The sequence below is a fragment of the Piliocolobus tephrosceles genome, chromosome 10, assembly GCF_002776525.5.
Source record: "Piliocolobus tephrosceles isolate RC106 chromosome 10, ASM277652v3, whole genome shotgun sequence".
In the NCBI taxonomy this organism is placed as follows: Eukaryota; Metazoa; Chordata; class Mammalia; order Primates; family Cercopithecidae; genus Piliocolobus; species Piliocolobus tephrosceles.
Window position 1 is genome coordinate 118,056,978 of NC_045443.1, and position 21,209 is coordinate 118,078,186.

The window sequence follows — 21,209 nt, forward strand, 5'->3', positions numbered from 1 at the left end:
ACTACAGGCATGCGCCCTCATGCCTGGCTAATTTTTTTTTTTGGTTGTATTTTTAGTAGAGATGGGGGTTTCACCATGTTGGCCAGGCTGGTCTCGAACTCCTGACCTCAGGTGATCTGCCTGCCTCAGGCTCCCAAAGTGCTGGGATTACAGCCATGCACTACCACGCCCAATTAATTTTTGTATTTTTAGTAGAGATGGGGTTTCACCATGTTGGCCAGGCTGGTTTTGAACTCCTGACTTCAAGTGACGCACCTGCTATAGCCTCCCAAAGTGCTGGGATTACACACATGAGCCACCATGCCTGGCCTGTTTATTTGTTTACTCCTGTCTCCTTCCTCTGGAATTTCAGTTCCAGGAAGGCAGGAACCTTGTCCGTCTCATTCACTGTTGTGTCCCCAGTGCCTGGAGTGGTGTCTGGTACAATTAATATTTATTGAATGCATGAAAAAACCACCCAAATCTCCTTTTCTCCAAGGTTAGAGAAAAGTTCAGATCCCAGGTGCCCAAGCACTGTTGATCCTTGACCCTACTCCCTTGCCTGCCAAGATATCTTTTTTTTTTTTTTTTTTTGAGACGGAGTCTCGCTCTGTCGCCCAGGCTGGAGTGCAGTGGCCGGATCTCACTCACGGCAAGCTCCGCCTCCCGGGTTCACGCCATTCTCCTGCCTCAGCCTCCCGAGGAGCTGGGCCTACAGGCGCCCGCCACCTCGCCCAGCTAGTATTTTTTAGTAGAGACGGGGTTTCACCGTGTTAGCCAGGATGGTCTCGATCTGCTGACCTCGTGATCCGCCCGTCTCGGCCTCCCAAAGTGCTGGGATTACAGGCTTGAGCCACCGCGCCCGGCCCCAGGATATCTTTTTAGAGACATTTCTTCCGTCATTTCTTTAAGGCCAGGGACTGGGCTCTGAGGTCTGTTGTTTGGCTCATTTAGGCATTTCCATAAAGTCAGAGGAGTCAACCCTAGCATGCCCTTACCACACTGTAAAGAATGACTTATTTATATAATAAGTATTTGCTCCCCTCTCCAAATTGCAAGTTCTGTGAGATCAGCGCCTGCCTCTGTCTTATGCCTGCTCTGTCCCCAGGGTCTGGGAGAGCATCCTGTGCACAGTAGGTCCCTAACATATGGCGCTCTGTTGCCCAGGCTGGAGTGCAGTGATGCAATCATGGCTCACTGCAGCCTTCACCTCTTGGGCTCATACGATCCTCCTTCCTCAGTCTCCCAAGTAGCTGGGACCACAGCCATGCACCACCAGCACACCTGGCTAGTTTTCAATTTTTTTTTTTTTAGTAGAGATGGGGTTTCACCGTGTTGCCCAGGCTAGTCTTGAACTCCTGGCTTCAAGGGATACTCCTGCTTTGGCCTCTCAAAGTGCTAAGATTACAGGCATGAGCCACCAGACTCAAAACACATAGTTTTTAAATGAGTAACAAGGACCTCCTTCCAGCCTTCTACCCCCACAACTATTGGCCAAACTCTCCCTCTTTTCAGGGAAGAGCCTCTGTCACTTGCATCTCTAGGGTTCTCCTCCCACCCCTTCCTTCACTCCAGGTTTCTCTTCCTCTCTCCTATTTTGGGGGAACCCTGAGCACTCCTTGGAAGGAAGGTGTTATCTAAAGCAAGGTCCATGCTCACATCTTCCACACGTGGCCAGGTTGAGGGGAGAGTCTGGGGGTGGGGTGGGGGAGAAGCAGGTTGGACAGAGAAACCCCGTGCAGCCCACCCCACGTGCTCGCAGTCTCCTCGGCTCAAGGCTGGCCCCGCAGCTGAGCTGGCTGGCTCAAGTGAAGGTTCCAGTCAGGGAACCGGCCCCCTGTCACCTTCACCCCACTGGTCCAGAAGTCACCAAAAGGCTGGATTCGGCCCTTGGCAATATTTCATTTGGCTCACAGTGTTGTCAACATTTAGAATCTGTTGCCAACATTGAAAAATAATGGACAAATTCATACGAAAGCAAAAGCCAGGTTTCTGGCATCTCTGGAAAAACATGAGATCTGAGCACAGTGAGTCTGTATCCCCTCCCGGCAAGAGTTGGCTGGCACCGAGGGCAGGTATGCCCATGCCGGCGTGCAGACGTCCCCACCCGGCCCACTTTGCAATCAGTTTGAGACCCTGGCTTGTTCACTGCGGGATCCCAGAGCCTCCATGGAGCTGGCACAAGGAAGGTGCTAGATAAATATTTGCCAAATGGATGAATGAGTGACTTTGCCTCCATCTGCTTGGCTTGGCCCTATGCCCCACCCTTAAGGGCCATGTAGCCGCCCAGACTGGCCAGTGCCCAGGCACAGGCTGCTGTGTCCCCACAGCCAGAGGGCTGGCGGGCAGGAGAAAAGAATCCCGTTAGCTTTCCCCAGGAAGCTCCCTGGGCCCCTTCTCTTTCTCCCCATGTGGCCTGAGAGGTATACAAAATCCGAGCGACTGACCTGTAAGCTCGGGGAGGACTGGGGCGCTCGGGAGAGGGGTCCGCTCTACACGGAATTCTAAAATGAAACGTAAAACAGCTTAGGAAGAAGCAGGGGAGGCCCCTTGGACGTGGCCCAGGGAGGACAAATGCACCGACAGGGACACTGGGTGAGGAGACAGGCCATGCACAGGACCCAAGAGCTGGGGAGGGGGAGCACACAGTTCCCAGAAGACAGGGGAGGGCAAGAAGACAGACATAGAGGGGAGAGAGAGAGAGCAGAGTTGCCACCTATACCCTGGGCACAGGGCAAGGCTGGAGGTGCGATTCCTGTTGTTTGTTTCCTTCTTTTCTTTTTCTATTTTTTTTTTTTTTTTTTTTTGAGACGGAGTCTTGCTCTGTCGCCCAGGCTGGAGTGCAGTGGCGCTATCTCTGCTCATTGCAAGCTCCGCCTCCCGGGTTCACACCATTCTCCTGCCTCAGCCTCCCAAGTAGCTGGGACTACAGGCGCCCGCCACTACGCCTGGCTAATTTTTTGTATTTTTAGTAGAGACAGGGTTTCACCGTGTTAGCCAGGATGGTCTCAATCTCCCCGACCTCGTGATCCACCCGCCTCAGCCTCCCAACGTGCTGGGATTACAGGCATGAGCCACCACACCCGGCCCTTTAAAAAAAAAAAAAAAAAAAAAAGGGTCTCGCTCTGCTGCCCAGGCTGGAGTGCAGTGGCATGAATACAGCTCACTACACACTCAACCTCCTGGGCTCAAGCGATCCTTCCACCTCAGCCTCCTGAGTAGCTGGGACCACAGGTGCACAACATCATGCCTGGCTAACTTTTAAATTTTTTGTAGAGACAAGGCCTCACTATGTTGCCCAGGCTGATCTCAAACTCATGGGCTCAAGCCATCCTCCCATCTCAGGCTCTCAAAATGCTGGGATTACAGGCATGAGTCACCATGTCCAGCCTCGGGTGTCTCTAAAAGGCTTAGAATTGATTGTTACCAAAAACATCTCCCAGAATCCTCTTCTCGTGTGTGTGTGTGTGTGTATGTGTCTGTGTGTGTATGTGTGTGTCTGTGTGTGTGTATGTGTGTGTGTGTCTGTGTGTGTGTGTGTGTGTCTGTGTGTGTGTTGGGGGGAAGGCAGCTTGATGAAAAGTGATGACCCTAGAATAGGTAGAACAGGTCAGGCTTGGGTTCGAGTCCCAGCTCTGCCACTTCCTAGTTGGCTCATCTTAGTTTGTCATTCTTCCTCTCTGAGTCTATGTCCTCATCTCTAAAATGAGGATAAGCATCCTTCCCCCATGAGATTATTGAGAGAATTAGGCAACATCCCATACACAAAGTTCTCCAAGCTGAACAGCCCTGAGGCAGAGGAGGTAAGTGCTTAGGGGCCCTCCAAATAAATAAGACCCCCAAGTAAATAAATAAATAAATATATAGCCTTGCAAAAGTTCGGTATTTCTTATTTCAAAGAAAACTGTATTGAACAGTCATCATGGGGAAGTCCAGAACTTTGCTGGGCTTCCTGACATCTACTTTCAGGTCTAGTGTTATCTTTACGTTGGCTTACAAATGAGCGTGGTGATGAGAATGCTTTTCAATTGGTTTTCAGCATTTAGGGTCTCAGCATAATACCTTGACTGGACTTGAAAGAGTTCAGCCTACAGCCTGGCCATTATAGGTGTCCGTGATGATGCAATCAACAATGGCCCTCGGAGAGGCGCCCACTACAAGCCCAATGCCTTCTCTGGTGGAAGTGGCAACCCCGGAGTTGGGTGGGAAGGAGAGACAGGCAGGAGGCAGGCAGAGGATGGCCTGGGGGAAAACGGTACCATGCAGGGTCACGCTGGGAGCCCCTGTCCCCAGCTTCTGGGGAGGGGTTGGAGGTGGGATGGGTGGGGAGAGGCCCTCTTTCCTCAGACATGCCCTTCCTTCCAAGCCTCCAGCAGGCAAACCCCCAGCCATGCACCCCCAGACACCACCCTGAGAAGTCAGACTGCCCGGGAACCAGGGGCATGCTGGCAGCAGAGGGTTACCAAGCAGGACTTACCGGGGAACTGGTAGGTGTAGCCAGGGGCAAGACCTGTGTAACTCCGGCTGGCGTAGGTTGTGGCTTGGAAACCTGGGTAACCTGATGGGGTAAAGGGGCAGTGTCAGATGTCTCATCCACAGGGCGGATCCTGCTCAAGGAGAAGGACCTGAGCCACTCATGTCCCCTCACCTTCCTGTATCATGAATAATACCTGTACCCTCCAAATACCTTCTTCATGCCAAGCCCTGTGCTGAGCACACTGCACACTATTATCCTGTTAAACTTGCCTTAGAGGTAGGTACTGTTAGGCACCCCATTTTACAGACAGGAAACCGAGGCTCTGAAAGGCGACACTTTTTGGCTGAGAATAATCCAATGCTCTTCGAGCTCTGGCTCCTGCTTCCCTCCTGTCCTCGTCTCCTGCACGCTGGCCCTCCCTCCCTCTGCTCCAGCCACACTGGCTTCCTTGCTGTTTTTCAGCTTTGCCAAGCTCATTCCCACCTCAGGGCCTTTGCACATGCCGGTGCCTTTGCCTGGAGCTCTTTTTCCAGATGACTGCATGCCTGAGTCCCTTTCATTGTACAAGACTCCGAAACTTCTTCCCATAGGCGTCCTCCTTCCCATCAGCTACAATCTCTATCATGTTACCTTAGTTTTTCTTAGTACTGATGATCATTATCTGAACTTATATCATGATTTTTTTTTCTTTTTTCTTTTTTAGAGACAGGATCTTGCTCTTTTGCCCAGGCTGGAGTGCAGAGTGGTGCAATCATAGGTCACTGCAGCCTCAAACCTCTGAGCTCAAGTGATTCTCCTATCTCAGCCTCCCCAGTAGCTGTGACTACAAGGCGTGTGCTACTATGCCTGGCTAATTTTTTAATTTTTTTGTAGAGATGGGGTCTTGCTATGTTGCCCAGGCTGGTCTCGAGTTCCTAGCCTCAAGTGATCCTCCTGCCTTGGTCTGGAATTACAAGCATGAGTCACCACACCTGGCCAGAATACCCATAATTTCTTTAAGTGCTGATTTTCTGTCTTCTCAAAGAAAAATCAAATAGTTAGCAATAATGGTGCAATTAAGATTCAAATTCAGATCTGACTGGCTCCAAGCCTCTTAACCACCAATTTCACTATTTGTTAGATAATTTCTTTCTTTCTTTTTCCACCTTTTTTTTTTTTTTTTTGAGATGGAGTTTCACTCTTGTTCCCCAGGCTGGAGTGTAATGGCGCGATCTCGGCTTACGGCAACCTCCGCCTCCTGGGTTCAAGCGATTCTCCCGCCTCAGCCTCCCGAGCAGCTGGGATTACAGGCATGCACCACCACCCCCAGCTAATTTTGTATTTTTAGTAGAGACGGGGTTTCTCCATGTTGGTCAGGCTGGTATTGAACTCCTGACCTCAGGTGATCCGCCTACCTCAGCCTCCCAAAGTACTGGGATTACAGGCGTGAGCCATAGTGCCTGACCTTTTTCCGCTTTTTAAATGAAGGGTGAAAACAGCTCATGAATCACCTTAGAAGAAAACTTTCTGAATGTTCTAAATAAAACAAAGTGAAAGAGACAGGATAACTAACTACAATACCTGATTGTAGCCTGGATCTTGTTCTAAAGGACAAAAATATTCTATAAAGAGCATGACTGGGTCTGGCTGGGCATAGTGGCTCATGCCTACCACCACAACACTTTGGGAGCCTGAGGCGAGAGGATTGCTTGAGGCCAGGAGTTTGAGACCAGCCTGGGCAACATAGTGAGACTCCGTCTCTACCAAAAACAAACAAACAAAAAAAGAGCATTATTGGGTCAATTGATAAAACTGGAAAATAGAAAGTAGATTAGATAAAAATATTGTATCAATTATAAACTTAGGAAGTTGATAACTACACTGTGGTTACATGAAAGAATATCCCTAATCTTAGGAAGCATCAAAGGGTAAAGGGCCACGATGCGTGTAACTAACCATCAAATGATTCAGTGAAAAATGACAAGTGTGTGTGTGTGTGTATATATGTTTACATACATATTTGCAAACACACACACACATATCTACACATAGAGTAAAACTGATCAAGCAAAATGGGGGCAAAATGTTAAGAACAGGTGAATCTGATAACGGTATACGGATGTTCTTTGTACTGTTTTATTTTTGCAGCTCCTCTGGGTTTGGGATTACTTCCAAATAACATGTTAAAGAAAAAAGGAACACTTCAAGGAAGACTGTGCCCTATTTGGAGGCTGCTCGCCTCCTCCACTTCTGACCCTCTAGCCCATGCTGTGCCCCCTCCTCTGAATTCCCAGAGCACCTCTCTGTGCGCCCCTCCCCCAGGCCTGGCATAAAGACCCCCTTGTACTGTTCTCTTTCTGTGTGTACACATCTCATCTCCCCAGGGAGCCTCTGAGCTTCCTGGGGGCCAAACTCAGATTTACCATCCTCAGTCTTGGACCCAAAGCACAGCTGACTCCTGCTCAGCTTTCAAGGCTCATGGCAGCCTTCACCTCCTCCAGGAAGTCTCCCCAACCTCCAGGTGGGTTTAGGTGCCTCCTTGGGCCTCCCACAGCCTCCAGTCACTCTGTAGAGGCACTGCCCATTTACTCCTGTCTCCCACTTGAAGGGAAGCCCCATGAGAGCAGGCTCCACTTCTCAGAAGTTGCTCAATAAATATTACTTGAATGAATAAGACCAGGCAGCCTTCCTTTTGCCCCTCCAAAGGCCTGGAACACTTTTCCCCTTCCCGTCTCTCCAGCCTCCCCATCACTGGCTCCTACTCCACCCGCAGACTCAACTTAAATGTAATTTCTTTTCCCACTTCTCCAAGTCGTGGTCAAGTTCCCTGTGACCACACTCTCCGCACCCTACGCTTCTGCATCTGAAATCTATGTATCTTCTTACTTCTTTTCCCTGCCAGATTGTAAAACTCCAAGGAAAGTCATTGTTGCAATTCCTGGCATGATGTCTGGCATATAGAGTTGCTCAATAACTGTGTACTGGATGGATGAATGGATGGAGGAAAGGACAGATGGAGGGATGGATGGAAGAGAGAACGGACAGATTGACAGGACCAATTAATATGGTTGGACCTTTCTGCTGGCTACCACCAGAGGGCAGCACCCCCCAACCAAACCACCCCACCTTGGGTGGGACTGCCAGACGGGACAGATCCCTAGTCCCTACTCCTGCCCAGTGACTCAGACAGGAGGAGGGCAGACCACAGAGGAGGTGCAACACCCACACAGCCCCTGCTAGCCCTGGGAGCAGTTCCGACAGAAAGAAGCCGCAGGCGCAGGCTCGCGCATACCCAGCATGCCGATGCCCAGCATGAAGGCGTCCATTCCGTAGGGCATGACTCGAGACCTCCCCCGGGCTGAGCCCGTCGGCGACATCACCTCCTTTGGCTGAGCTTTCTTACATTCCACCTGCAATGAGACCTGGCAGTTAGTCCTTCCCATAGAGCTAGCGTCGTTAGCCCTCTTGTTCCCTGGAAAGACTCTATTAATTTTATTAATTTCACTGTCCACCTGAAAACAATTTCATGGTTACCACTGATGGAGCACTCACTATATGCTAGGGAGTGTGTCAACAGCTTTGCATGCAATCGTTCAATGAATGCTTACACCAATACTACGATGGAGGAGCTTTCCCACTCCCATTTGACAGATGTGGAAACTGAGGCTCAGAGAAGGGAAGTCATCTGCCCGAGTAACTACCGTGTGACACTGCCTTCCTGTCTAGGTTTTCAGGGGGTGGGAGAACTGGCTCTGCCTCCACTCACTCTGACCCCCTCTGCCTCCCTTTAGAACTTCAAAGCTTCCCTGGCACGCCCCCCAAGGAGCCCCAGTCTTCTCTGTACCTGTGCTCCATCCAATCCCAACTCACCATGTTTTTGCTTTTGTTTTGTTTTGTTTTATTTGAGACAGAGTCTCACTCACTCTGTTGCCCAAGCTGGAGTGCAGTGGCATAATCTCAGCTCACTGCAACCTCCACCTCCTGGGTTCAAGCAATTCTCCTGCCTCAGCCTCTCGAGTAGCTGGGATTACAGGCACGCATGACCACACCTGGCTAATTTTTGTATTTTTATTAGAGACAGGGTTTCACTGTGTTGGCCAGTCTGGTCTCGAGCCCCTGACCTCAAGTCATCTGCCCACTTCAGCCTCCCCAAAGTGCTGGGCTTACGGGTGTGAGCCACTGCACCCGGCCCCAACTCACCATTTTGTTGTTGATTTCATGAAAATGAATTTCACACACTTTCTCCACAATGTCCTCACTCTCAAACGTGACAAACCCGAACCCTAGAGATTGGACAAAGCATAAAGGCAAGGTCAGAACCAGAGCGCAGGGTCAAAACCCAACCGCAGGTCGTACCAATATCCCCGCTCCTCTCTCTCTGGCAAGTGAGAGTTAATGAAAGGCTCTGCTCACAGCCTGGAATCCTCTCAACCACTCACTGAGACAGGGTTTCAAGTCCCAGATTACAGATGAGGAAAATAAGGCTCAGATAAGTGAAGTAACTTGCCCAAGGTGACACAGCAAGTTAGAAAGTGGTAGAGCTGTGATGAGAATACACTCAACATGCTTTTTCTTGTCCTCAGGTGTTTCCAAAGAGGGGAGAAAGAACACACGCGCACACTCATTTAAACTTACACAAAGGTGTACATGTTCAAACATACAAATGTACATAGACGTACACACGTTCACGCATGCACACACCTAGGTACCTGCGTATCACACACACTCTCAGGGCTGCTCTACATGTGCAGTTACCCTGACATACCAGATATACACAGATATTTAGGCACAGATACCCCCCTTTTGCACAGATACAAATACACACACACACACACAGCACATACTCCACTCCCAAAACGGACTAAAAGTCCTGAAACAACTGAAGAAACAACCCCGTCTCCTCCTGAGTGTGCCCCAGGGGCTGGAAAGGGATTTCCAACAGCCAGGCGGTACACACAGTGTGGCCCAGACTCTCACAGGTTCAGAGGCTGGGGGCTGGGGGCTGGGGGCTGGGCAGGAGGTGACTGCCTGGGGCTGTGGAGTCAGCCTGACCCTGGGCGGCCTGGCCTAAGCTCTGGTGACCAGGGACAAGGTAAGCCCGGGCAGAGGCAGACACCACTAGGGTGGGGGTAGGAGGCTCAGTGGGTTGCAGGGGCTGAGGAGGTACTCCTCTCTTCCTCTCGTGTGTCTGCAATTCGGCAAGTTTCTAGCACAGGAAATGGCGGGACAAAAGCCTTCTGTAAGGCCAGGCCCGGGAGAGGACGCAGATCCTGGGGGATAGGATGTCAGGAGGCGAGATGAAAGGGCAGCTGTGACCTGCAGCCCCCTGGCTGACCACGGGGCCCAGCCTGGGAAGGGGGAGGGGGCCACACTCACCTCGGTGCCGGTTGGTGGTTTTGTCAAACATCAGCATGGCGTCGTCCACCTGAAACACAGCCCGCCATGGAAGACCCAGCAGATATCAGCAGAACCCACCACCACCAAGGAACAGGGGCTCCAGCAACCCACTGCCCTCTTGCCCACTCCAGGCTTGACCTTAAACCTCTTTCCTGCCCAGGGGACAACTTTCCTTCTGCAACCCCACTGAATGCCATAGCACCCCCTTTTCAATCACCATCATCTCAATGGACCAGCCTGCATTTATTAAGCTCCATCGTCCTCCCAATGTTCTCTGCATGGTAAGATCCTCATGGTGTTGATAAGAAAATAGGCTCAGAGAGGTGAAGTTGCCTGCCCAAGATCACACAGCAAGCCCTTGACCAAGCTGGGGATGCACAGAGAAGATGCTAGAGAAGGAAATATGGGAGGCAGGACAATGACAAGATGGGGAAGCAAAAGTCTCATCCCTTCTGTAAAAGGCCAGGAGGACAGCAACCAGACTGGACTCCCCTCTCCGGCTACAGATCTTTTCCTCTAATTGAGGTTTCCTTTTGCTAGAGGCTGTAATTAAAGCAAGTAGAGTTCAGTGCCTGGGCTGCTTTGCCTCCCACTGACTGGGGGAGGGGAAGGAGACTGGGGAAGGAGGAGGGTCTACATCATCCATCCTCTCTTGGACTCCAGTCCACTCTCGTTACTTCCTCTAGGTACCCCTTGGATACACGGTCACCAAAGGCCTTGGTGCCACCTTCCTTTTGCCTGCATCTGGTGCCTCCTCCTTGCCTTCTTTTCTTAGCTAAGGTCTAAGTCACTTTTGGTATAAATCAGGGGCTGCCTCTGATACCCAACCCAATCCTACTCCAGGCCCCGACCCTCCCCCAAATGACCAGACATCCAAAGGATGAAAAAAAAAAAAAAAACTTTTCTCAAGCCATCAAGCCATGGGTAACCAGCCTCTTCCCTACTCTCCTTCCCTCTACTTTCAGGCCCATCATCCACCTTCTTCTTTTTGGAGACAGAGTCTCGCTCTGTCATCCTGGCTGGAGTTCTGTCGCGTGATCTCGGCTCACTACAGCCCCCGCCTCCCAGGTTTAAGCAATTATCCTGCCTCAGCCTCCCGAGTAGCTGGGATTACAGGTGCATGCCACCACCCCTGGCTAATTTTTGTATTTTAGTAGAGATGGGGTTTCACCGTGTTGGCCAGGCTGGTCTCGAACTCCTGGCCTCAAGTGATCCACCCGTCTCAGCCTTCTAAAGTGTTGGGATTACAGGTGTGAGCCACTGCGCCCAACCCCATCATCCAGCTTCTAAAGGCCCTCTCCTGCCTCATTAAAGACCCTGAACTACAGTGATCCTCCAGCTCTCCTTAGCCATCAAGCTACAGTGGGCCTCTGACTCCCGCTAGGGGAACCAGGACCCCACTGAGCCAGGAGCAACAAGATCCCTGGAGAATCTCATGACATCTCTCTTCTCAAAGAGCTGCCTGCACTGAGGCCCATGCAGCAGTGTCACTCTCACTCCCACCCTATGGACCACTCTGAGTCCCAATCCCAAATCCGCCGGACCACCCCAATGGGACAGTCATTTCAGGTTCAGCGCATCTTCCCCACCCCTTGCTTAACCAATGAGAAACAGAAACCCAGAAAGAAGGATTGTGATCAAAGCATAGGCTTTGGGTAGGATGGGCCTGAGCTGGAATCCCAGATCCTGCATTTGCTGGTTGGGTAACCTTGGGCAGGTGACTTGATGTCTCTCTGGCTTTGGCTCCTCATCTGTGAAATAGGCATAACAGTGTCTATCTTACAGGTTGAAGTTAAATGAAAGACACTTTTTTTGGAAATGGGTTCTCGCTATATTACCCAGGCTAGTCTTGAACTCCTAGGCTCAAGCAATCCTCGCATCTCACCCTCCTTGGTAGCTGGGACTACAGGTGCGCACCACTGAGCATGGCTATGGGAGGATTTAGTGAGATAGTGCATGTAATACTCTTAACTCACAGCACCCGGATACAGTAAGTGCTTAATAAATAACAGCTATTATTGTTATCTTTACAAGGGAGGGACTTGCCCATAGTTACATGGGGGAGCATGGCAAAGCTGGAGAGAGAGCAGCCAGATACTACTGGCTTGAAGGTTACATGAGGACAGCGTCTGTGTCATTTAGGGCCATGACCACCATCCTACTGAGCACCTTGACTGGGGCTCAATCATTTTCTGAATGAATGAATGAATGAATGAATGAATGAACCGGCCACACCCTCCCCCCAATCCTACAGCTCCGATTCTCTGCCTGACCCACAGATGGATTCAGACCAAATCCACAACCTTTCCGGTCTTCCTCCACCCAACCCTGCAAGGAAGGACACCATCCCTGGCCCCACTACAGCCTTCAACCTGGGCCTTGGCTGGAGAGGCCCCTAGTGGGACAGTGGGGTTGAGGCCAGGGCAGGGGGCAAGGAAGATGGCTGGGGGTCCAGGTTACCCCCACCAGTGTCCCCTCCTGGGGCCAGCTGAGGGGAGGGAGGCTCCCGGCCCAGTGTCCTTAATAGGCTTTGGTCTCCATGGGAACCCGAGGGCAGGGGGGATCGGGTGGGGGGAGGGGAGGCGGCCGAGGCCTGCTGACCAGTGGGAGCCGAGCCGCCAAGTTCGGCGGCCGCTAAGCCTGAGTGGCAGCCATGGCGGCTGACCATTGTTCCCCCCTCGGCGGCGGCCCCTCGATCCGGGCGGGGGGCCCCCCGCCGCGGGGCCCTTGGCATTCCCGGCTGTCCCCCTCGCTCCCTGGCAGCCTATTCTCCGGCTCCCCCTGGCCTCCCCGGGCCGGTTTCACATGCCAACGCCGATTTAGGCCCGAACAAAAGACGCGGCCGCTGACGGCTTCTCCTGGGGCCCGGTTGCCATGGCAACGCCGGCCCCGGGGGCAGGCGGCCTCCAATCACAGCTGCTGGATCAGATTAGTGCGAGCTCTAATGCTCGGCGCTCAGACACAAAGACACCCCGCCGCAGCCGAGCCGGGCCTGCTGCTTCCCAGGAGCGCCCTACCCTCTGGGGCCCAGGCCCGCCCGACCTGCCCTCCATCCCGGACCCAGGTGCCCACCGAGGCACGAAAGCCAAGGCCTCTGGTCCCCCACACCACCAGCCTCAGCTGGCCAGGGGACACCTCCCCGCCACACACACACAATCCCAGGCCCATTTCCCAGGCCACGTCCCCCTTCGCTTGCCTGGGGGTGACTCGAAGTGTCTTGATGGGAAAGTAGAGACCCAGCCTCTCGCCTGTCTCACCTAAAAGAAGAAAGACCGGGGACCCCGGCCCCAAGCAAAACAACCCTCTTTCCCTCCTAGACTTCAAACCTAGGCCCCTCTCTGCCATCTCCCCATGGGACCCCAAAGTTCACATTGTCTACCTTTCAGAGGACACCCTATTGTCAGATGTCGCCATAACATCTACCTCTTCAGAGGCCCAGAAATTAAAGCTCCATGCCCCTCAGAGCTCACAGTCAATCCTCCGGGCCTGATCAGGAATTGGGGGGGGGGTGCTCTCATCAGTTTCTCCCAATACCCAGGGGACCAGCAGCCCCCCAGCTTCTGCTCCAAGCTCCCCACCTACGCAAATAGGGTGCCGAGTGCAATTGGGAGTCATATTTATTGCCTCCTTATCATCCTCGCCCGGAAGGAGTGGGGAAAGGTTCAATAGCCCGTGGCCTGGACAGGTGCAAACTCCGAGGGGGCCACGGGGTGACTTGATTGAACTGGCTGCGGGGAGCACTGCCTCCCTTGTGAGAATGAAGATAAGAGAAAAATACAGTGGAAGGGCAACCACAGGGCCAGCTACTGTGTGGCTTCTCTGTCCCTAGGGGTGTCCTGAGTCTGAGGATCACAGATGAGCCAGGAGGCTGCAAGGTGGATTGGCCCGGTCTCCCCCCACAGCAGGATCCAGCCCCGCTCTCATCTTTTGCAGGAATTGAATGACCTGGCTGAATTCGGCTTGCTAGTGCCCCATTCTACAGCATGTTCACAGCCCCAGCAGCGAGCGCCCCCAGTTTAAACCCACCTTCCCAAACTGCTCAAAATATTGCTTCACGTCCTCCACCGTGGTGTTCACCGACAGCCCCCCCACAAAGATCTTCTTCGTTCGAGTCACCATCTGTTAGGGGAGGGAATGAGAAAGTGGGCATCTGAGTCCTGTGGCCTACCGCCACCAGCAGGGGCTCGAGCCCCCCTGCCAGGATGCCAGCTGACAAGCTCTCTGTGGCCCCAGCCTCTTGAAAGGCCCCCCAAGCTCCCTCTTGGACCCCCGCCTCTAGGCCTGTAATGGGCAGCTGTGCACCACACCCTGGCTGGCTCGAGTGTGCCTCCTTCCTGCCTCCCTCCCTAGGGACTATGCCCAGAAAATGCCTTCCCTAAGGACTAACACAGGGAAGGGGGCAGGCTGGTGACTCAGACCCACAGCCTCGCTCTAAGACCCCACCGGCCCTCCTAGGAGACCCCCAAGGCCCATCACAGTCTCCCTGAACTCAATGCCGACATTTTCCTCATCAGCCTCCTCCCAACACAACCTCTGGCAGCCCTGTGGCCCCAGCCCTGTTTTAGGAAGAACACATGGTCCTAATTACCCCAGGAGCGCATGGCTAATCCGCGGCAATTCCCAGCCCCATCCTAACACTAAAGCACCTTCTGTCACCAAACTGCTTAATGGAATTAACCCAATTCCGACCATGTGCTCCCTGGTGCGGCTTCCTTCGAATACCTGCTCCATAATTGCTTTCGGGCCCTCTACTGGACCCTTCCAGAGATGCCCCTTTCCTGTCTCCCAAAACTCTTCCTCTCCTTCAGCCCTGGCAGGAGCTGGGGGCCTTGACGGAATTCACTGGCCCGGAATCTTAAAGAGCTCTAGTTCCACCTGGCAAAGGAGGAAAGTGAGCTCTCCTGGAGAGGGACCTCGTCCTAGGACCCATGAGAAGTCGGTAAACTCAGGGGTCCTGACCCCGTGTTCTGCAATCAGTCTTTCCTCCTGTCCTCTATGTTCAATTGCTTCCCAAGGAAGACCTGGCTAGTTGCCCTGAGGCCTGGAATAGACTGTTAGGCCCCTGCCCTGCACCAAAAGGTTTTTGAGTATTGTATCGCTCAACTGCTCAGAAATCCATTTTCTGCACACCTTGCCGCTCTCACCCGGAGAACTCGCCAGAGCAGCAGGGTAAGAGAGCATTAAGAAAGCAGCCATAGACATCTAAACTGAAAGACAACAGGTGACAGAGTCCGTGGTCCCCTCTGCCTCTGCAAAGGGTGACTGGGGCTAGCCTGACTGTAGGGCAGCCTTAGGGTCTAAGTCTGTCCTGTATTTCACTTCCAGAGGCCTGGGCATCAAGGCTGTGGTCTATGATGTTGGAATTAGACTCGGGCTCTAAACTCTACTGGCTTCAAATACAGGACGATGAATCCTCTGAGTAGCTCCCCTTTCTCCCAACACACGCAAGCCCCTCTCCAGTCCACCCCAGAGCTCACATGGAAAGACGTGTAGTGTCTTCAGGCCACAGAGCAAGGACGTCAAGAATTCCCTTTTCCCAGCCCAGCCCATTCCACAAACACTCCAAGCAGAGGTTCCAGAAGCATCTTCCAGAGCAGGAAATACTGGGAAAATCACTGCTCAGCATTGCCCGCCGTAAGAGAGTTCCTCCCAGACATAGGCACACCTACCTTGGGCTGTGCTCGCCGAGGAAAGGCCACCTTGGGGTCAATCTACAAGAAAAGGGAGAGGTAGAAGGGGTCTTGGTTATCGCATTTTTAGAAGAGTCACCACACAGCCTTCAGCCCTCAGGACCTCTCTCCTCCCAGGACACAAAGGTGACAGAAATCACAAAAGCCTCTAGGAGGGAGAATAGTGGTTAAGCATTTATTTTTATTTTTTTCAGACAGAGTCTCACTCTATCACCCAAGCTGGAGTGCAGTGGCACGATCTCAGCTCACTGCAACTTCTGCCTCCCGGGTTCAAGGGATTCTCCTGCCTCAGCCTCCCTAGTAGCTGGGATTACAGGTGCACAACACCACACCCAGCTAATTTTTGAATTTTTAGTGGAGATGGGGTTTCACCATGTTGGCCAGGCTGGTTTCAAACTCCTGATCTCAGGTGAGTCACCCGCCTCAGCCTTCCAAAGTGCTGGGATCACAGGCATGAGCCACCACGCCCAGCCAGTTAAGCATTTAGACCCTAACGTCCCACTGCTGCCTTCAAATCCCATTTGCACTGCTGCCCAGCTGTGAGACCATGGACAGGTTATTTCCCCTCTTTGAACGTCAGGGTCAAGTTCACCTGCAAAATGGGCAAATAATAACACCCACCTCAAAGGGTCATCAGCAGATTATTGGAGATAATGCATACAAAGCTCTTGGCATGGTGTCTAGCTCACAGCAAAAACAAAAACAAAAAAATGTAAGCCGTCTTATTCCTTCAAGTATCAGGTAAATCGAGGGCCTTCCTTGCGTAACTGACTTCACACAGATGACCTATCTGGGTAAGGTATGCAATTCATGCTTCGGAAACCCTGCAAACGGGAATACTCCGTCTGCAAAAGGCCACGAGATGAGAGTTCATAACCATCAGGAGTAGGCTGAGTTCTGTTTTCCCGGTACTATCAACATCAAACAGCTCTCCTTGAGGCTGTGAGCAAACAGCTCCCTGATAATGCAGCTGGGCTTGGGGCAAGGCAGAGTGCAGTCTTCGGTGACGTGAAAGGGCATGGGACTTGAACTTAGAAACTCTGGGCCTCTTGCCAAGCCTGTGAGACCATGGACAAGTTCTTGGTAATGCACTCGAACTCTCTGAGCCTCAGTTCCTTCATCTGCAAAGTGGGGACAATCACACCCGCTTTTCCCAGGGGCAGCTGCGGGGAATCAGATGAGATAACACGGGTGAAAGCGGCCCTTTGTGAACTGCCCTTCATTGCACAAACAAAGGTGCTGTTACCAGCAGGCCACCTTTGCCCTTGGCTGTGAACAACTAGAGGGAAAAATCAAGATGCATCTGGGTGTACTCCTGGGTACTATAGCTGTATGACAAACAGCAAAAGACAGGGCATGAGACGCTGTGATCCATGCAGGGCCTACGGGGCCAGGTCAGGCCAGAGCTTTTTGCCACCCACATGGGTGGACATCATTCATAAGTTCACCAGCCAATCGCAGGGAAGATCTATCTTTTCCCAAAGTTCCTTGTGTTCAAAACTCAGCCTCATTCCAGGCAGCTGGCTCTGGCTTCTCTCTGAATGGCACAGACCAGGAACTAGCCTCCTACAGGCTCCCCCACTGGAATCTGTCCACAGAGATGGAACCTCCAAAATCCACACTAGGGCAATGGCTCCTCTCCTGCCAAGTCCCACTGGGCTCCGGGGAAAAATCACAACTGCCCATTTCTCCCGCCTGAAGTTTCAATTCCACACCTCCACGGACATGTCCATCCTTCTGTTTCTCCCAGAAGCAGCCGCCCCAGCCACCAGCGCACCACACACAGTCCCCCTACACAGACCCCGACGGGGAGACGGTACCCAAGCCATGTTCCCACAGACCCATGCACACCCCATCCCTGACACACCCCACCTCCACTGTGACTCACAGCTGGCAACATAAATAAAACCCAACAAGTAAATAAAAGGTGAAAGTCAGAACTCAAAATAGACTCCCCACAGTAAACCTCCCTCCCACCCCCTTTCCCAGGCTGGAGGACGCCAAACACAGACAAAGCCCTGGCTCTTTTCGGCCGCATCTCCTAAGGATAGTCATCTCACCCTCCTTCCTCCCTCATTCTCTTCCCCTTTATCAATCTTCCACTCCTCCATCCCCCAGCCCCTAAATCTCAGCTTCCTCAGCACTGCAGAAGCCATCAGTGCATTCTGAGGACAGGGGATGGTAGCAGAACAGGCAGCTTGATGGCAGATAATCACCAAAAACAATAGGCCACTGTCTCTCCATTTCCAGGCTTGGGTCACTCAGGCTGCGCCAAGAAGATCCTTTCAGAGCCGGCAAAGTTGAGGCCTGGCCTCATTTGCTCATTACTGCGAACGGGAGCGGGAGCCACTGGGCAGAGATAACAGGAGCTGGGGACAGGCGGTAATTTGACAAATTCTTGGGCACAAGCAGCTATTGTTGCAGGTAAACAGGAGCCAGGGACTGACCCAAGCACCCAAGCAGAGAGGCCCGGGGCTGGGGGACAGCCAGGGAGCATGGAGAGAAGAGATCCACACTATCCCTGACCCTGGCAGACAGACACCCCCATCAGATGGGGTAACCCCCTCCTCTGACTTTTCTCCTTTTCCATCTGCCCTGGAGCCAGCGCCCCCTGCAGGGTCTAAGGCACGAAGGCGCTGTGGGACAACAGCAAAATGTTCCAGGAGTTTGAATGCCAACCAAGCAGCTTCTCCTACGATCTAGTTTTCCAAAGGGTCGTTTCCAGGCAAGCTAGAGCCCTTCTCATAAATCCCCTCCGTGGGCAAAGCAGGTCCCTGTCTTCCACACAAAGCAAGGAGCTCATTGACCAAAAGTCGGGGGAGGAGGGAAGGAGGAAGGGAGGGGGCTTCAAGGGATGCTTTGCCATTGGTCTGGATGAAGAGGGGGTGTCGCTGAGCCAAATACTAGTTAGAGTTCACGGAAGCCACCGGGTGGGTCACTGCTACCCTGACTCACCCAATTTGGGCTGGGGGAGGGACCTAGCCCCACCCCAATCTCTGCTCTGAGGCATCATGATTAGTACTTCTAGGGCGAGGGTGGCGGCTGCCTCTCCCCTCACCAGGACTAGGGGAGGGGGGATGTAGCATCTCATCGCAAGCCGGGGATTTTTCTCCTCCCTCTCCCCCCCAACTCTAGTGACAAAGTTTCAGAGCATGGCAGCCCTCTTACTCAGAAAAACTCCCTCCTTCCTCACGGACCCCGTCCAGCTGTCCCCTGGGGAGAGTCCTGACCCTCTCCTCCGGCAGCCTCCCTCTCCCAAAGGACCCCCGAAGCCCCGAGGGCCACTCACTGTTTTGGAGTCGAGCTCGTGCCGCGATTGCGCCAGCACTTTATCCACCCCCGCCTGGTCCATGAAAGTGACGAAGCCGAAACCCCTGCGCGCCGTAGTGAGGGAGAGGCAGATGGTTACAAGGCAGTGAGTGGCGGGTGGAGGGGGGCGAGCCGGGAGCAGGAGGAGGGGGTGAGGGGCTCACCTGGATCTCTTGGTCAGGGGGTCCCGCATCACCAGACACTCCTTCACCTCCCCGAACTGGCCGAAGTATTCGCGCAGCCCTTCTGTAACCACACACCCGCCTTCGGACCAGCCCGGGCCCCGCGCCCTTCCCCCCTCCCCCGTCCTTTGCCCCCGGTGACCCCGGAGCGGCCCGGCCGCCCCCGCGCCAAGCTGCCCGCGCGCTCTCCACTGTCGCCGCCCCCCCACCGCCCTCGCCCCGTTCCCGCTGAGCCTCCTGGCGCCCACCGGGGCCCCGGGAAGCCGAGGGCCGAGCTGGGCTGGAGGGGGGACGGCTCCGGCCGGGTTCCCGCCGCTCCGGGAGCAGCCTCACAAAAGTTTGAGCCGCAGGTGCGAGCGGAGTTGGCGCTGCCGCCGGCGGGTCCCGGGGGCCCAGCCCACCCCCCGATACCCCCTGAACCCCTCATCTGCTCCCCTCCACCCGCTGGGCCGGGTGCGCTCGCGGATCGCCCGGCGCTCTCGGGGTCTCCGGGCGGGGCGCGAAAGAGGGCGCGAGGGCGCCCCGGGTCAGCAGGGCGCAGGGCTGGGCTGGGGTGTCCGGGTCCGGGGCGCCGGGGGGTCCGGGGTGCCCTGCCGGACCGGCGGGCGCTCCCGGGCTCGCTCACCCTGCGTAGTCTGCCAACTGAGTCCCCCGATGAACATCTTGCTGCGGGAGGAGAGACACAAAGGGCCCGCGTGAGCGCCGGGCGCCAGGGCGCAGGGGGCGCGGGCCCGGGCCCCGGGGAGGCCCGGCCCGACCCGGATCGGCCATGTTGGCGGGGCCGGGGCGGGCGCGGGCCAGGCAGGCCGGGCCGGGCCGTACCAGGGGTCGTGCGGCGAGTCCGGGGAGGCGAGGCCGGGCTGGGGCGCGTCAGTCTCCATCGGGAGCCGCGGGCGGCGCGGGCAGCGGAGCGGCGGCGGCGGCGGCGGCGGCGCTCGGCGCGGGGCAGATGAGGAGCGCGGCGAAGGGGGCCGGACGGACAGGCCATGCTGCCCCCTCCCCCGACCCCGCTCGGGCGGGCGGGCGGGGACGGCCGAGGGGAGGGCCCGCCGGGGGCCGACCTGCCGGCTCCTCCCCCCGCCGCCCTGCGCGCATAAAGCCCCGCGCTCGCCCGCGCGCCCGGGCGCCCGCGGAGGCGGCGGCGCCGGGACCCCCCTCCCGCGGGGCTCCCGGGTCCCCCGGGCCGAGCGAGACCCCGAATCCCGGTGCGGGTCGGGACCAGGGCGCGGCCGCACCCCCCACCCACCCTGGCACGGGGGCCTGGCCGCGGGAACGCCCTCCCGGAATGAAGCGCTTCCCGGTGCCTTCAAGGTAGCTCGGTTCCGGATCGAGAACCCTCCCCGGTCTTCCCTCTCAGGTCCCTGCTGTCCAGAATTGAAGAGAACCCCAATCTCCTCGGGTCGGGTGGGAGATAGCCCCAGTGTCCCCCAGTCCCCACACGCTCCATTTCCCCGGTCGGAGCGAGAAGCCACCCTCAGAGCCCCCAATTTCCTCCCAGCCTAATTTAGAGCCCCCCCCCCCCCCCCCCGGGCTCTAATTTAGAGTCCTCTCTCCGTTCCCAGGATCCCATATTCAGTTTGGGGGACCTTCTCAGTGCCCCGCGTCCCGAGTGGGGAACCTCCATCAGCACCCCAGTAGAAACCGTATCTGCTTCCCCAATCCGTCCTCAGCCCTTGGTGTCCAAAGTGAGAGTCCCCCTTAGCTTCCCCAAATCCCTGCTGTCCACATTAGTGGACCCTGTGGTCTGTTGAGAAAATCCCCCGCCCCAAGCCCGGGTTCCCAGTTTGCCGTCACCCCCAGCCCCCGGTGTGAGGGGTCTCCCCTGGTTCTCTCCCTCCCTGGCCGGTTTTGTGAGCTCCAGACTCCTGTCCTGATTCGGAAAACCCGGTGTCAGACGCTCACTACCCCCACCACACTGAGGCTGGAGGAAAAGGCAGTGCCTCTTAGAGCCTCCCGTTTCCAGTTTAGGAGCCCAACGCCTTAGCTGTGCACCGTCCCCTCCGAATGACCCCCTTCTTTTGCAGAGGTCTAAGCTCCACCCCATCCGATTGGAAGAGCCTAAACTACCTACCCACTGCATTTGGAATGGCTTCCCTCACTCCCTCTTATTTTGAGGCTACTCCCCATGAAGGCAAACACCTTCCTTTCTACCCCCATCTTCTGGGTCTCTGGGATCCCCCAGTACTTGCACCCAAG

At 54.7% G+C, this 21,209-nt stretch overlaps 1 protein-coding gene across 1 annotated transcript in view; it reads right to left on the reverse strand.

The window, feature by feature from the left end:
• Positions 1-19,974, reverse strand: part of MSI1 (musashi RNA binding protein 1) — a 28,291-nt gene extending 8,317 nt beyond the window's left edge. The window contains exons 1-11 of the mRNA XM_023212938.1: positions 19,836-19,974; positions 19,639-19,679; positions 18,996-19,077; positions 18,812-18,896; positions 15,502-15,543; positions 13,859-13,951; positions 9,812-9,860; positions 8,636-8,718; positions 7,728-7,845; positions 4,457-4,537; positions 2,427-2,483 (exon numbers count right to left, since the gene is read on the reverse strand). Of these exons, the coding sequence (XP_023068706.1) occupies positions 2,427-2,483; positions 4,457-4,537; positions 7,728-7,845; positions 8,636-8,718; positions 9,812-9,860; positions 13,859-13,951; positions 15,502-15,543; positions 18,812-18,896; positions 18,996-19,077; positions 19,639-19,679; positions 19,836-19,894 (790 nt within the window). The 5' untranslated portion in view covers positions 19,895-19,974. The remainder of the gene's footprint in view (positions 1-2,426; positions 2,484-4,456; positions 4,538-7,727; positions 7,846-8,635; positions 8,719-9,811; positions 9,861-13,858; positions 13,952-15,501; positions 15,544-18,811; positions 18,897-18,995; positions 19,078-19,638; positions 19,680-19,835) is intronic.
• Between the last annotated feature and the right edge of the window lie 1,235 nt (positions 19,975-21,209).